Raw genomic sequence first — 15,878 nt, forward strand, 5'->3', positions numbered from 1 at the left:
CAAAAGGAGATTCTTTTCAAATGGAATCGGAATCCCGATTCTCTGGACAATCGGATCTGGTGGAGCGACCGGACCAGGGAGTCTCTGGTCTGGTGGCTTCGGTCTCTGATGCTTAGCCAGGAGAAGTCATTTCTTCCGATAGAATCCAGGTTCTCTGGAACTGAGAGCGATCAGACTTTGTCTGATTTACTGGACCGAGCAGCTTCAGGGCAGCCCGGTTTGGATCCAGTCGGACAAGGCCACGGCCGTGGCCTATGTCAATCACCAAGGGGGCACCAAGAGTGTCCTGGTGGCCATCGAAGTGGCCAGCATCCTTCGTTGGACGGAACGGTTTGTTCCGGCTCTCTCCGCTCATCCAGAGGTATTTCACCAGCTGTGCCTTCATTGGGGCACCCCGGAGGTGGATCTGTTGGCAGTTCGGCTCAACAGGAAGGTGTGGAGGTTTGTAGCCCGCTCCCGAGATCCTCGAGCGGACGCAGCAGACGCGCTGGACGCCCCGTGGGGGCAGTATCAGCTACTGTATACCTTCCATCCTCTCAAGTTACTGCCGAAACTTCCCAGAATCCCAGTTATCCTGGTAACTCCGGACTGACCTCGTCGAGCCTGGTACGCCGACTTAGTGAGGCTGGTCGCGGACGCTCCTTGGAGACTTCAGCTCATCAGTTCACTTCAGGATCTGCGGTCTCAGGGACCAATCTTCCATCCTGCTTTACAATTGCTGGCTTTAACGGCCGGGCTATTGAGACCCAGGTGCTGAAGGACAAGGGATTGTCAGCTTCAGTTATTCCTACTCTAATTAAAGCAAGGAAAGCGACTTCCAGAAAAGTCTATCATCGCACATGGAAGTCTTATATTGCGTAGTGTGAATCCCTTGGATTTCCTCCACGTGCCTATTCGGTGACCCGAATCTTGGCTTTTCTGCAACAGGGGGTTGAGCAGAAACTGTCCTTGAGTACTATCAAGGGTCAGGTTTCAGCGTTAGCAATCTTCTTTCAGAAACCTTTGGCTACTCATTCCTTGGTGCGGAATTTCATCCAGGGGGTGTGGCACCTGACTCCGCCAGTGTGCGCGCCCTTACCGCCCTGGGATCTTTGGTGTTGTCGGTTCTTCAGAAACATCCCTTTGAAAATATCAGGGAGATTCCCTTGCTTACGTTATCCCAGAAGGTGGCCTTCTTGGTGGCCATTACTTCTGCAGGCAGGGTGTCAGAACTGGCCGCATTATCTTGTCGTTCCCCATATCTGGTGGTTCATAGGGATAAGGTGGTTCTTCGTCCGAATCCATCCTTCCTTCCTAAAGTGGTTTGAGTTTCATCTGAATGAGGACATTGTATTGCCTTCCCTGTGTCCTAAGCCCAGTCATCCTCGGGAGTTTGCGTTACATTCCTTTGATGTGGTTCGGGCAATCAGGGTATACTTGAAAACTACGGATTCGTTTCGTAAGACGGATTCACTTTTTGTGATCACGAATGGCCCCAAAAAGGGGTTGCCTGCATCTGCCGCGACTATCTCCAGATGGATCAGACAGACGGTGGTACAGGCTTATTCTATTAAGGGTCGGAATCCTCCGTTCCCTGTTAAGGCGCACTCCACTCGGGCGCTTAGTGCTTCCTGGGCCTTCCGCCATCAGGCGTCGAGTGTTCCAGGTTTGCAAGGCGGCTACCTGGTCGTCGGTTCATACCTTTACAAAATTTTATAAAGTTGATGTGATGGCATCGTCGGATGCCTCTTTTGGCCGCAAGGTTCTGCAGGCCGAAATTTGAGGAGACCGTTGGTCTACCTCGAGGGTTTTTTTCTGTTGGGTTTTCAGTTGAGTCTCATCCTTTTGTCTGATGAGCCTTTAAAACTTCTAGTTGGCACCGGTTGGGCCTTCTAGATTGGATTTTGTTTTCTGTTATCCCACCCCTCATTTGTGGCACTGCTTTGGGACGTCCCCATTTGATATTAATCAAGAGGACTGCGTCTGTCAATGAGCAACAGAGAAAAATGGATTTTTGTAAAATCTTACCGTAAAATCCTTTTCTCTTAAGCTCATTGACAGACGCAGTACCCGCCCCTCTACTTTTGAGTTGGGTTAAATTCTCTGACACTGCTTTGTGACATAACTAACATCCTGTAGCAGAGAGAGAGGATTTACCCTCTGGGACTGCCCCTAAGGTGTGGCCAGAACGTTTTCCTTCTGCCTAGTGTCCTACTCCTGTAGAGGGCAGTATAACCCAATTTGATATTAATCAAGAGGACTGCATCTGTCAATGAGCTTAAGAGAAAAGGATTTTACGGTAAGATTTTACAAAAATCCATTTATTTTTTAAAACTGTCATTTTCGGTTTTTGGCCAAGTGCTCCCTTCAATTTCATTTCCGGCACCAAAATTTCGATTTGGTCCACTTCTACTTGGTATTATTGTCTTGCTGAAATGTCCACCCTCGTTTCATCTTCATCATCCTGGTAGATGGCAGCAGAATTTTATCAAGGATGTCTCTGTATATTTTTCCATTCATCCTTCCTTCAATGACATGAAGTTTGGTAGTATTGTATGCTGAAAAACAGCCCCACACCATGATGTCCCCACCTCCAAACTTCACTATTGTATGGTGTTATTGGGGTGATGTGCAGTGCCATTTGACCTTCAAACATGGTGTGTATTATGGCATCCAAAGAGTTAAATTTTGGTCTCATCTGACCAGACTATATTCTCCCAGTATTTCACAGGCTTGTCTAAATATTGTGTAGCAAACTTTAAACCAGCTTCACCATGCCTTTTCTTCAGCTTTGGAGTCTTGTGTGGTGAGCGTGCATGCAGGTCATGGCGGTTGAGTGCATTACTTGTACCTGCTAATTCCAAGTCTTTCTGAAGCTCCCCACGAGTGGTCCTTGGCTCTTAGACAAATCTTCTGATTGTTTTTTTCACTCCTGTCAGAAATCTTGTTAGGAGCACCTGGTCATGGCCGGTTTATGGTGAAATTTATGTTCTTTCCACTTCTGTGTTATGGCCCTAACAGTGCTCACTGGAACATTCAGAAGTTTAGAAATCCTTCTGTAACAATGCCATCAGTATGTTTTGCAACAATAGGGTTGCAAACTTCTTGAGAGAGCTCTTTGCTTTTACCAATCATGAGAGGTTTCTTGTGTGACACCTTGGTAATGAGACACCTCATCCCTTTAAACCTAAACACACATTAATTATGCAGGTTCTGTGGCTAATTAAGGTTGTAATTTAAACTCGGTGCCTTATCTGCTTTAAAATGGCCTCAGAACCCTGTGTAATTCATGTGTGTTCGGGTTTAAAAGGATGAGTTGGCAACCCTTAATTCAAAAAGTGAAACCTATTAAAAGTGAAATAATCAAAAGATTCATTACACACAGAGTGATATATTTCAAGCATTTCTTTCTTTTAATTTTGATAAATAGGCCTACAGCTAGTGAAAACCCAAAATTCAGTGCATCAGAAAATTTTAATATTGTACAAAAGTTCAGTATTGTAGACTTATGGTCTCATACTCTAATCAGCTAATTAACTTAACACCTGTAAAGGTTTCCTGAGCCATTAACTGGTCTCTGTCTGGTTCAGTAGGTTACACAATCATGGGGGGAAGACTGCTGATTTGACAGTTCTCCAGAAGACAGTCATTGACACCTCAAGGGGAGGGTAGGTTACAAAAGGTCATTGCTAAAGAAGCTGGCTATTCAGAGTGCTGCATCCAAGAATTTTAATGGAAAGTTGAAGGAAGGAAAAACCATGGTAGAAAAAGGTGCACAAGCAACAGTGATAACCGCAGCCTTTGTGGATTGTGAAGCAAGGGTCTTACAATAATTTAGGAGGAGATTTACAAGGAGTGGACTAAGGCTGGTGTCAGTGCTTCAAGAGCCACCACATTGACGTATCCAGGACATGGGCTTCAACTGTTAGGTTTCTTGCATCAAGGCACTCCTGAATCCGGGACGTTGAAGGACAATGTCTTACCTGGGCTAAGAAGAAAAAGGACTGGACTGTTTAGTGGTCCAAAGTCGTCTTTTCAGGCGAAATACATTTTGCATTTAATTTGGAAATCAACGTCCCAGAGTCTGGAGGAAGAGTGGAGAGGCACAGAATCCAAGTTGCATGAGGTCCAGTGTGAAGTTTCCACAGGCCATGATGGTTTGTGGAGCCATGTCATCAGCCGGTGCTGGTCAATTGTGTTTTTTATAAAGCGCAGCCCTCTACATGGAAATTCTAGAGCACTCCATGCTACCCTCTGCTGACCAGCTTTATGGAGTTGTCATTTTCCAGCAGGACTTGGCACCTGCCCACACTGCCAGAAGTACAAATACCTGGTTTAATGATCATGGTATTACTGTTCTTGATTGGCTATAAAACTCTCCTAACCTAAACCCCATAGAGAATCTGTGGGATATGGTCAAGAGGGAGATGAAAGATGCTAGACCCAACAATGCAGAGGAGCTAAAGGCCACTGTCAAAGCAACCTGGGCTTTCATAACACCTCAGCAGTGCCACAGGCTGATCACCTTCATGCCAGGCCGCATTGATGCACTAATTCATGCAAAAGGAGCTCCGACCAAGTATTGAGTGCATACTATACTGTACATGGACATACTGTTCAGTAAGCCAACATTTCTGTATTATTAAAAATCCTTTTTTGTATTGGTCTTATGTAATGCAATATTCTAATTTTCTGAGATACTGAATTTTGGGTTTTGTACACAGAAGAAATTTGGCAGCATAGAAGATGATACATCATACATTTTGATATTTTACTGATTGTAGGCTTCTCTCTGGTTGGCAAGTATAAAATGCATTCTTGCTGCCTACTAAAGTGATTCCGCTAGTCATAAATATCTGATCTCCTTGCATTAAGATATACTAAATAAGGCTGACTTGTATGCATAAATACGAACTATACACTGAAATAAAATTCTAAAGAAAATATTTGCTTACATTAAAATTTTAAATGATACTGATCTAATGAACATATTTGTACTTAAAATGGATCTTCTCTCCATCTAAACGCCACTAACCAAAACACTATTTAATTCCTTTTTATTATTTAAAGCAAACTCCTGCATCCATCCATTTTGAAAAACAATCCCCTAGCCTTTCTGGACGTGGCCATCTTGCGTAAGGGCAAAGGATTCATGTAGCATTTACTTCCTGGAATTAATTTGCCCTTACTTTAAGAATTCTATACTTTCCTATCTATTTACTAATGCTAGCAGCACAAGGATTAAAATGAATGTTGATTGGAAAAGTGAAGTTCCACTTTAAAGAGGAGTATTTTTCCTTGAAGGCAATTTCCAAAAAGCCGTGGAAGGATCACCTAAATTTGAGGCTGTAGAAAATTCCTTGCAAATAAGAGCTAGATAATGTCATTGATTTAACAGTCTGCCCATGTTTAGAGTGTGCATACCTTATTTGATTTCTATCTGGATGAGTACCTAAATATATGCAATTCTAGAGGGTAAACTTTGTAAACATTTTTTATTTTTTTTTATTTGAGAAAACTGTTGAAGGCAAACTGTTTTTTGGTTTGTTGAAGGGAAACTGTGATGCATTTTGGTCAGTTTTGTGCCCTCCCTATGACCCATTAACATGAAAGTAAAATAAATGAAACTGCTGAAAACCAATTGGACCCTGAGACACAAGCAATAAAGCCCCAGTCAAGCCAACATTTATCAACTGGAAGTTTGCCCCAGCTTGGTAGATTTCTTTTCACTTACTGTTTATGTAATGGGTATCTGACAGAACAGGAAGTGAGGAGAGATCCCCTCAATAAGGCACTGGAAAAATAAAAACAAAATCTCCTTGTAGACAGAGGAAAGTGTAGAATTTCTTTAAGGATTTTGTTGCAATCTCTAGGTCAGTGGTCTCCAAACTTTGGACAGTTTCAAACACCAATATAAGCAAAGCCTAAAAGTCCCTTGTTAAACAGGTACAGTTCCAAAAAATAAGTGCAGCACTGCCCCCTAGGGAGCTGCTGAGATTGGATTCCCCTGGGTTACCCATAGCAACAGTCTGTTAAACTTATCACTTTAAATCTTTGGCTCAGTCGATGAACAGTCCAGGGGATTTGTTTTTTGTGTTTTATTTGAAATTGGGATAGGAGAAGGGATGAGTGGGATACTTCAGCTAGAACTATGCACAATCCTGAGGACAACTAACTAGTTTGTGTGGCAAGGCTGCTGCTTCACTTTGCCACTGAAGTGAAGAATCTGAACTGTTTAGGTTACTCTTCAGGGTCTAACTTGGCACCCCCTTTCTCTCTTGCTGTGTGTGCTGACCTCCTGTCCACTGACACTCTACTGGAGTGGTCCCCTTCCTGGGCAGACCCCTGGCAAGCTTCCTGGTACTCACGGTCACTGTTTTTCTTTGGGTTGCTTCTGCCTTCCACTACCTTGTCAGCATCCACTGGACCTTCCGGTTCAGCACCACACCTCTAATTCACCAGGCCGACTGCCTGTGACCATCTTCCATACTGACAGGAGGAGAGACGGCCGTCACCCTCCTCCTGGGACCTGGCTTCCTACCCAAAGACACCCTGTCACATGTGCCCTTGGCTTTTAGAACGTATCCTAAAATGCACCACTGCTTGTGCCAACCCACTGAGATAGTTACAAAAGCCTGTGTGTCACTGGCTGGGTTTCCCCCACTGTCCAACAGGCTCCCCTATTGGATACAATGGGGACACTCCCTCAAACCAGGTGAATCACACATGGACACATGCAACAGTCCTATTGATCAGGCTCCCCCCGATGAGCAGGCAGAGCAAAAATTATACTTTCCCTAGCACCTATCTAGGAGGGTGCTACATAAGTGAGGGAAGAAACTAGAAAGAATCCACTTCAGGTGATGATCCCCTTCACCAACAGGACAATTATTGCGCTAGCCTCACTTTAATGGGGGTATTACCAGCAGGTCCTAGATGCTTTTGTCCCAAGATAGGGAAATACATGAGGTGTAGCAGTGGAAAGTTCTCAAACCCTCCGCTTAATCCCAGCATCTGTGTGAAGGAACTCTTGTGTAACCGGACAAGCAGAACCTCCTGTCCTCTCGGCGAGATATTAGACTCCCGGGAGTTGGCTCAATCCATGTGCATAGATAAACAAAAAGGATCAAAGTGCTCACTGTGAGTAAAACCATAACATTTATTTAAAAAATGCACTCACAATGCGATCCTCTTGGATAACGGCAACCCAAACAATCCATATACTGAAGCGCTGATCCTCTGTCAGCTGGATGGGATAGCAGCGGGTGACGTCCTTTACTGTGGCCCTCCTCCAGGGATTCCTGTATTTGTCTCCAAACTGTGGCCCTTTGTTTGCTTTTATCCGGCCCTTGGGACATTATTTTATTCACTGACACCAATAAAGAGTCCAATTCCTCCTAATGACATTGATGGGGCACAGTACTTCCCTAGGATACCAACAATGGGGCCTAATGACAGCAACGATTGGGTACGATTCCTCACACTGACACCAACAATGAGAAATTGTTTACTCCCACTGGTTCTGGGACATTTTGTACTCCCTGTAGCCACAGTTGATGCATTATTTCTTTGATAATGGGTCTGTTTAGTGTGTGTATTTGTCTGTATTGTGGCAGTAGCCTTCCTGCTACTGTTGGTTATGAATACTTGAGTTTAAAAGTGGAAATACATTTGTTTCATGTGGTCGACAGCTTTTCCCATAGATAATGGAGTATTTTTCATCTCTACCCTCACAGGTCTGCGAAAAGCCAGGGGAACTGCTTCTGTGTCAGGCCCAGTGTTGTGGAGCATTTCACTTGGAGTGCCTTGGTTTGAGTGGCATGCCTCGGGGAAAGTTCATCTGTACTGGGTGTTCTTCAGGTAAGTGTAGGATTGTTCTGTAACATTCGGCAAGGCGAGTTTCTGTGTCCCATATGTCCAAAGTGAAAATGCTACAACTCTTAATCCCGGCTTTTCATACTGCAAATTACATGAAACAATATACTGCATGGCCATACATGGTATAAGTGAGCACTATTAAAAGTGGGAAGATTAAGATAGAGGATCCAATTTAAACTAGCTCACCAAATTATTACCAGTGTTCTAAATTACAAATATGCTGATAATCTGTATTCTGTCAATATAAATTTTCTTCCAGTGCAGCGCAACCAAAAATCTCCATAAAAAGTAATAGAATAAAAAATATAATTAAAAAAAAAAACACATGGACTCTGTGTTTTGGGGGGTAGTTTTATGTATTGTTGGTTATAAAGGATTTTAATTAAAGACACAATTTTTTATTTTATTATTTTTTATTCTATTTCTTTTTGTGGTGATTTTTGGTTGTGCTGCACTGTAAAAATATTTATTTGTATTGTGGTTGAATCACTAGGAGTGTACAGCAGTAATTTTATAGAATTAAAGAAAGAGTATATTGAAATATTAGCACAGTATTTGGATAGTGAAGGGTAGCGCTGATTGTATCTCACATACCGTATTCTGTCAATGTTCACTTGGCTACCTAAATGAATTAATTTCTTCTTGTTCTAGGTGTCCATTCATGCTTTGTGTGCAAGACCTCTGATTCTGGGGTGAAACGTTGTTCTCTAGCTTTGTGTGGGAAATATTATCATGAAAGCTGTGCTTTTAATTATCCCCCCACTTTACAGCTTAGTAAAGGTTTCCGCTGTTCCTTGCATGTCTGCATCACCTGCCATTCCAACAATCCCAGCAACCCATCATCTTCTAAGGGTAAGTCAGGACTGTAAGTAATGCTGAGAGATTCTCAATTGCTGATTAAAATTAGTACCAGTAACCTTAACCATTTAAAGACGTTAAGTATACTTTGCCCCAGCTTGACAGCAAAATCCACACTATGGGGGTTATTTACTAAAACTGGAGAGTGCAAAATCTGATGCAGTTCTGCATAGAAGCCTATGAGCTTCTAGGTTTTATGGTCAAAGCTTAATTAAACAACCTGAAGTTAGTATCTGATTGGCTACCATGCACAGCTGCACTAGATTGTGTACACCAGTTTTACTAAATCTCCCTCTGTTTTCAGATCACTGACAGGAGCTCCAGCATGAATGAAGCTTGAAACCGTAATTGCAGGTTTCATTGATTAAAAACATTGTAACAGTTGTGAGTGTGTTTTTGTTGAGTGTATATGCCTGCCTTTCTCAACCAAGGATCCATGGAACCCTAAGGCCCCATGCACACAGGACGTTTTTGCAGCTGCGCAGCGTCAGACTTTTTTTTTTTTTGCGGCTGCAGAATGCCCATCCATGTTATTCTATGGCCTCATGCACACATAGAGCTTTTAGGAGCTCCAAGTGGCATAGGCGTTTAATAGCTGCAAAAAAAAAAAAAAAAAAGACCAGTGCGTTCTGCAGCGGCATCGTCAAGCTGTAAAAACGTCTGACGCTGCTAAAGGCTGAATAACGTTGCTTAACGTGCGTTAAGCCATGTTATGCGTTTTTTTTTCTTCTTCGTCTGTGACATAAGGGGGCGGGTCCTCCCGGTGACGTCACCGGGAGGCCACGTTCCTAATGGCTATATAATAAGCTGCAGAGACTGGAGACCGGCATAATCACCGGGACAGCGTCGGAGGAGGACCAGAGGAAGAAGAGGACCAGAAGAGCGGATGAAGATTTTTAATAAACTTTTCAAAACGTCTCCTGTCATTATTTACATACACTGCCTTTTATGGGGTGAATGGGTAGGGGTACAATTTACCCCATTCACATAGGGAGGGGGTCCGGGATCTGGGGGGCCCCCTTGTTAAAGGGGGCTTCCAGATTCCGATGAGCCCCCTGCCTGTAGACCCCCACAACCACCGGCCAGGGTTGTCGGGGAAGAGGCCCTTGTCCTCATCAACATGGGGGCAAGGTGCTTTGGGGTGGGGGGGTGCAGAGCCCTCCCTGCCCCAAAGCACCCACACCCCCCATGTTGAGGGCGTGTGACCTGGTATGGTCCAGGGGGGGTGGGGCCGCTCGCTCGTCCCCTCCCCTTTCCTGGGCTGCATGCTCGGATAAGGGTTTGGTATGGATTTTGGGGGGGACCCCACGCTGTTTTTTCGTCGTGGGGCTACCCTCAAATTTCATACCAGACCCGAAGGGCCTTGTTTGGAACCTGGGGGGGGGGGGGGGGGGGGACTCCACGCCGTTTTTTTCCCCATTTTGGCGTAAAGTTCCCACTCAAGATTCTCACAGCGCAAGTTAGATCATCCGAGTTGCGGTGCCCCTTCCATTCAAATCAATAGGCTTCCATAGGGAACCATTAATTTTGAATGGAGGCAGAAAAAACGCTTGCAAAAGCGACGTGGCCAAACGTGCAATAACGCAAATGGTAAAAGCTATTAAAAGCACGTTTTTACAGCTGCTTTTTCCTGGTGTTAGAAGTGGCTCTGCAGCTTGTTTTTTCTGACGCCCAGTGTGCATGAGGGCTAAGAGGTTCCTAGAGGTTCCTTGGGCCAAGAGCATTTTCTGCTTCTCAGGTGGGAAACCACTGACACCAGCTTTTTTTTTTTTCTGTAAGGGGTTCTCTCTACTGACCACTAATGTAAGGACCATTCTTCCCTGTGACCATCACACTACTGTGAGCTGTTCCTTCAGATAGGAACGTTTTTTTTGAAGAGTTTCTTTGCTAAAAAAAAAAAAAAAAAAAAAATATTGGAAATGGCTGGTATATACAGATCAGGGACAGTTGAGATTAAATTATGTAGAAACCATAACCATGAACTCCTTGTTTGCTCTCCTTTTTGTCTGGTAAATATACAAATTGAAGTTCAGTTATCTGTTTAACCGCCTTAGCGGTATCCCCGAGCGTGACTCGGGGTAGGAATTTTCTGCTATTAGCGGTATCCCCGAGTCACGCTCGGGGTGAATGGCAGAGCGTGCAGACAGCGCAGCGGAGCTTCTCTTACCTTATCCTGGCGATCCAGCGATGAGCTCTCATTGCTGTGACCGCCAGTGAGATCTCCGCCGCTCGTCTGTCGGTAGGAGGACTTCCTGGTTCCGTTCCCTGCAGCAGCAATGCTGCATGGGAGCGGAACTGGGAGTAAAAATTAAAGTAACACCAAAACACAAACATATAAAAGGGAGGTGATACAGTGTAATCTGAGAGGATTACACTGTATCACTTTGCTAAAAGTGGTAAAAGACACAGTGCCCTCTCAGTGCCCCCTTGCCATTGTCCTTTGCGTGAATAAAAATAATTGGAAAATGGCATCAAAAAAGCGCTGTCCCGCATATGCGCTTTTGGATGAGCTGAGCGACTGCGACAGCGGCAGCGTCACGGAGCTGCTCGCAGAACAGAGCGACAGTGAGTCGTGCGGAGATCTGTCATCTGACTCTGGCACCGACACGGATCCCGAAAGTGACGCCGATGATCCCGCACCTGACCTAGGTGATGTGCGCACTTGGTGCCCTTTGGACAGCGACGCGGACCAGGCAGCGCCCCCGAGATTCCCTTTCACTGGTTCTCCGGGGATAAAGGTTGACGTGGAGAGAGACAACCCCCTGGCGTACCTCAAGTTATTCCTAACGGAGGAGGTAATTCTAAAGATAGTCGCTGAAACCAATCGTTACCAGGAGCAGCAGTGCGCTACGCTGCGCGCCAAATTTTCCCGTTCCAGAAAATGGGAACCAGTCAGTAGCGAGGACATCTGGAAGTTTCTAGGACTCATCATCCTTCAGGGGGTGGTGGGAAAACCACTCCAAAAATGGTATTGGACCACGAATAAAATGCTGGCCACTCCATTTTTTGGCACAGTGATGTCCGAGTACCGATTTTCTCTGATTATGAAAAATTTGCATTTTGCAAACAACGAGGAGTTTGATGAGGCCACGCATCCTGCGCCCAAACTCAAGAAAATCTGGGAGGTGTACCAAACGATCGTTAAAAACTTCCAGCAGACCTATGTGCCAGACAGGGATGTTTGTGTGGACGAAAGTCTCATGGCCTACAAGGGACGCCTGAGCTGGATCCAATATATTGCATCGAAAAGAGCGCGGAGAGAGCGAGAGTTCGGGATCAAATCTTACATGCTCTGTGAGTCGTCCACAGGATACATATGGAATGCTGTAATTTATACCGGGAAAGGTACAAAGTTCGATCCCAAGTACAGCGGCTATGGGATGGCCACATCCTCTGTCCTTTCACTGCTGGACCCCCTTTTGAACCAGGGATATTGTGTTACAACAGATAACTTTTATACCTCTCCGGAACTATTTGAAGTTTTGATCCGAAACAAAACAGATGTGTATGGCACTGTTAGGCCAAACCGGCGGGACATGCCATCCATGTTTAGCAAGAAAAAGCTAAAAAAAGGAGAGATGGTTGCCTTTCAAAAGGGTAAAATGATGGCAATGCGGTGGCGAGACAAAAAGGACGTGTGTCTCATGAGCACCATGCACAACACCACCACTGCCATGGTCCGCACAAAACAGGGAGCAGATATGCTGAGGCCGCAAGTCGTGATCGACTACAATCACACGATGGGAGGTGTTGATCGAGCCGATCAGGCAATGACCTTTTACCCGGCGATGCGGAAGCAACAAAAAAAGTATTATAAAAAGATTTTTAGGCATCTCCTAGAACAGTGCCTCTGGAACGCCTATATTCTTTACAAAGCCAACACTGCCATACCGCTCGTTCATTCGGACTTTGTCTGGAAGGTGGCTGAGCAGATTTTCATCAACCACCCGACACCATCATCAGTATCTGCAAACAGACCCGGACGACGTGCTGTTGATGTTGGCAATCCAGAGCGCCTGACAGGCCGTCATTTTGTGGACTTTGTACCGCCCACCCCAAAAAAGTTGGCGCCTACCAGGATGTGCGTCGTCTGTAGTTCTAAAAAGGATGGCAATGGAAGAAAAGTCCGAAAGGAAACACGGTACTTTTGCCCAGATTGCAATGTCGGACTTTGTCTAGTGCCCTGCTTTAAACTTTTTCACACTCAGGATGTGTATTGAATTTCTTTGACAAATTTCATTATTTTTCCTTGCCTTCTTGAATAAAATTCTATTATTGATTGGATTATAATTCATGTGTTTGTGTTTCAAATTCATTACATCTGGGATGTGTACTAGAGTCTTGTTTTGGTAAGTTTTAAGTCAGTAATTACTAAGAATTGTAGGCCTTTAATACATAACGCCAAATTTCCATGGAAAGAATTGTACCGCTTTTGGAACAGAATTCCTGACAGAATCATACCGCTAGGGAGGTTAATAAATGGGGGGGAAAAAATAAAACGTTGATTCTGCCAGAAATCTATACAGTTTGCAGTGCTTTCTCAATGTTATTGGAAAGTGTTAGTATTTCAGAACACTTGTTTTATTTTTTCTTGGCCTTCAATACGTCTTTCGATTTTTACATATTCATAACTGGTTCTGTTTGAGAAGGTGACAAATCATTTGTGCTGGTCTTTGCAGATTCAATTTAGTAATCCTGATGGAAAAAAAAAGGGGGGGGGGGTCTGAGCTTTCTGTAAATGTGTGTGCTTTTTTTCCATGCAAACCTCATATTGAACTGTAATCAAGACCTAATTGAAGTTTATTCTTTCACAACAGGTCGGTTGATGAGATGTATTCGTTGCCCGGTTGCATATCATGCCAACGACTTTTGTCTGGCTGCAGGAACAGTTACCCTTGCTTCTAATAGCATTATTTGCCCCAACCACTTTACTCCACGTAGAGGATGCAAGAACCATGAGCATATCAATGTTAGCTGGTGCTTTGTGTGCTCTGAAGGTAAATACCTAATTCTGTCATCTTATTCTATAGTAACAGTGAAATATGTATTCTCAGTAAGGCAGGTCGTAAATGGAAAGAAATTTGCCCAACCAACACGGACAGAGTTGGCAGGAGAAGCTGTCCCTGCCGGGAGAAGACAGTGATTATTGCTAGCGTTTATACAAACCGCTAGCGATAATCGCATGTAAAATCCTTGCTGACAGGTTTTACCCAAGTTGATTGATCAACTTGGGGCATTCAGCCTGTCCATACATAGTTGGAATCTCGGCCAGGTCCTCTAAACATGTCAGAATTCTAACCTTCTTAGGTAGATTTATATTTACTGGCTTATTAGTATGGGCTAAACAACCTTAATTTCTTTCCATCTATTAAGGGGCAGAGGATTCTTTAGTCAACTGAGGTATACTGCTGCCTACAAAAGTAGTGGACATTACAAGGAAAAAAACAGGCCAGTCCCATGGTCCACCCACAACCAGCATTTTTTATTTTTTTGCTAATGTCTTTAGGAGAATAAATGCTGGTACATGGGATGCATTGCCCAGAAAGGCTCTACAAAAAGAATTGTCTATGACTAACCATTAACTAGTAGTTACTAGGAGAAGGTGTTTTTCTTGGTAACAAGTCAATTATAAGACAGGCAGTTCTGCGCTTTTTGCATTGTGAAGGACTCCTGATTCTATTCTTCTCACTGAATTGTCTGTACAAAACGAGGGGATATTTGGGCAAGTTAGGAGTTACATTAGCTCATTTGGAGCTTTTTTTTTTTTTTTTTTTTTTTTTTTTAATTTTCTTCTTGCCTTTTCATTAGGTGGAAGTCTCCTTTGTTGTGAATCTTGTCCAGCTGCTTTTCACCGTGAGTGTCTTAACATCGAAATGCCAGAGGGCAATTGGTTCTGCAATGACTGTAAAGCTGGCAAAAAGCCTCATTATAAGGAAGTGGTGTGGGTCAAAGTTGGGAGATACAGGTAAAGAAATTGAATGGGAATAGGCAAACCATTCTTTTCATTTGTCATGTAGGATTTGGTAACCAGATGTTTTCTGTTCCTTATTAGGTGGTGGCCAGCTGAGGTGTGTCATCCAAAGAGCATTCCTACAAACATTATGAAGATGAAGCATGATATTGGAGAGTTTCCGGTTTTATTTTTTGGGTCAAAGGATTATTTGTGGACACACCAGGCCAGAGTGTTTCCATATATGGAAGGAGATGCCCTCAACAAAGATAAAATGAGCAAAGGGGTGGATGCCGTCTACAAAAAGGGTATCTCAGATGATTTCTCATGGTTTGTATACAGTGACACCTGATGTACATTCCTTGCCTTCTAATTGATTTTGATTTTATGTAGGGCTAATGGAAGCTGCAGAGAGGTTTGAAGAACTAAAAGCACAGAAAGAGATGAGGCAGCTACAAGAGGAAAAGAAAAACGACAAAAAGCCTCCACCATATAAGCACATTAAAGTAAGTACTTATCTCCTTTGAATGTATTTTTGATTATCCTAAAATTTTCTTTCTTAGCGCTTTACATAACTTTTAACCACTGCATTACCGCGCCATAGCCAAAAGACTGCAGCGCGGCTCTTTTGTTCCAGGAGGGTGCCCATGGACATCCTCCTGGGACGCAGATTTTGAATTACTTAGGGATTTGCTTCTGTCTTTAGACTAGGATGCCCTCACCTGTCTTGTGAGAGTGCTTTAGTTGCCAGTAAGGGTGCTCAGGAAATGTAAGGCCCTAGTAGTAAACTAAAGCCATCTGAAAAATATGTTTAGGGGCTAGCCAATAATGGGAATAGCATATACTTTTATGCCTGCTCAAAGGCAAGCGTGTTCTTTCAGCCCTGGTGTGATTCTTTCTGCTAAAATTTGAAAGATTTGGCTAAAAAATCAACATAGGGAGCATTGCTGAAAATTACAGGAATCCTTTTGTGTATGTAATGAGCAAGTTTTGTTTTTCCCCAAGTTCAAATACGATTACAAACTATGAATACAATATTTTTGTAACAGTAACACATGTTGAACATATTATTTATGTATGCAACCCTAACAATAAGCTTCTGTTTTGTGCTGCCTTTTGGTCTGTTCAGTATACTATTTAAAACATTTCAAATACCTGTTGATTATGTCGAATATGCAGAGCTGTCCTGTGTTCTCAACAAGTCTAATTCTTA

General features: G+C 43.6%; 1 protein-coding gene across 1 annotated transcript in view; it reads left to right on the forward strand.

Moving 5' to 3' along the window:
* Positions 1–15,878, forward strand: part of NSD1 (nuclear receptor binding SET domain protein 1) — a 147,887-nt gene that overhangs the window by 109,348 nt on the left and 22,661 nt on the right. Inside the window, exons 12-17 of the mRNA XM_082256085.1 lie at positions 7,716–7,839; positions 8,509–8,709; positions 13,533–13,712; positions 14,524–14,680; positions 14,768–14,973; positions 15,059–15,171. Of these exons, the coding sequence (XP_082112211.1) occupies positions 7,716–7,839; positions 8,509–8,709; positions 13,533–13,712; positions 14,524–14,680; positions 14,768–14,973; positions 15,059–15,171 (981 nt within the window). The remainder of the gene's footprint in view (positions 1–7,715; positions 7,840–8,508; positions 8,710–13,532; positions 13,713–14,523; positions 14,681–14,767; positions 14,974–15,058; positions 15,172–15,878) is intronic.

The sequence above is a fragment of the Pelophylax lessonae genome, assembly GCF_965119305.1.
Source record: "Pelophylax lessonae genome assembly, chromosome: 4".
Taxonomy (NCBI): Eukaryota; Metazoa; Chordata; class Amphibia; order Anura; family Ranidae; genus Pelophylax; species Pelophylax lessonae.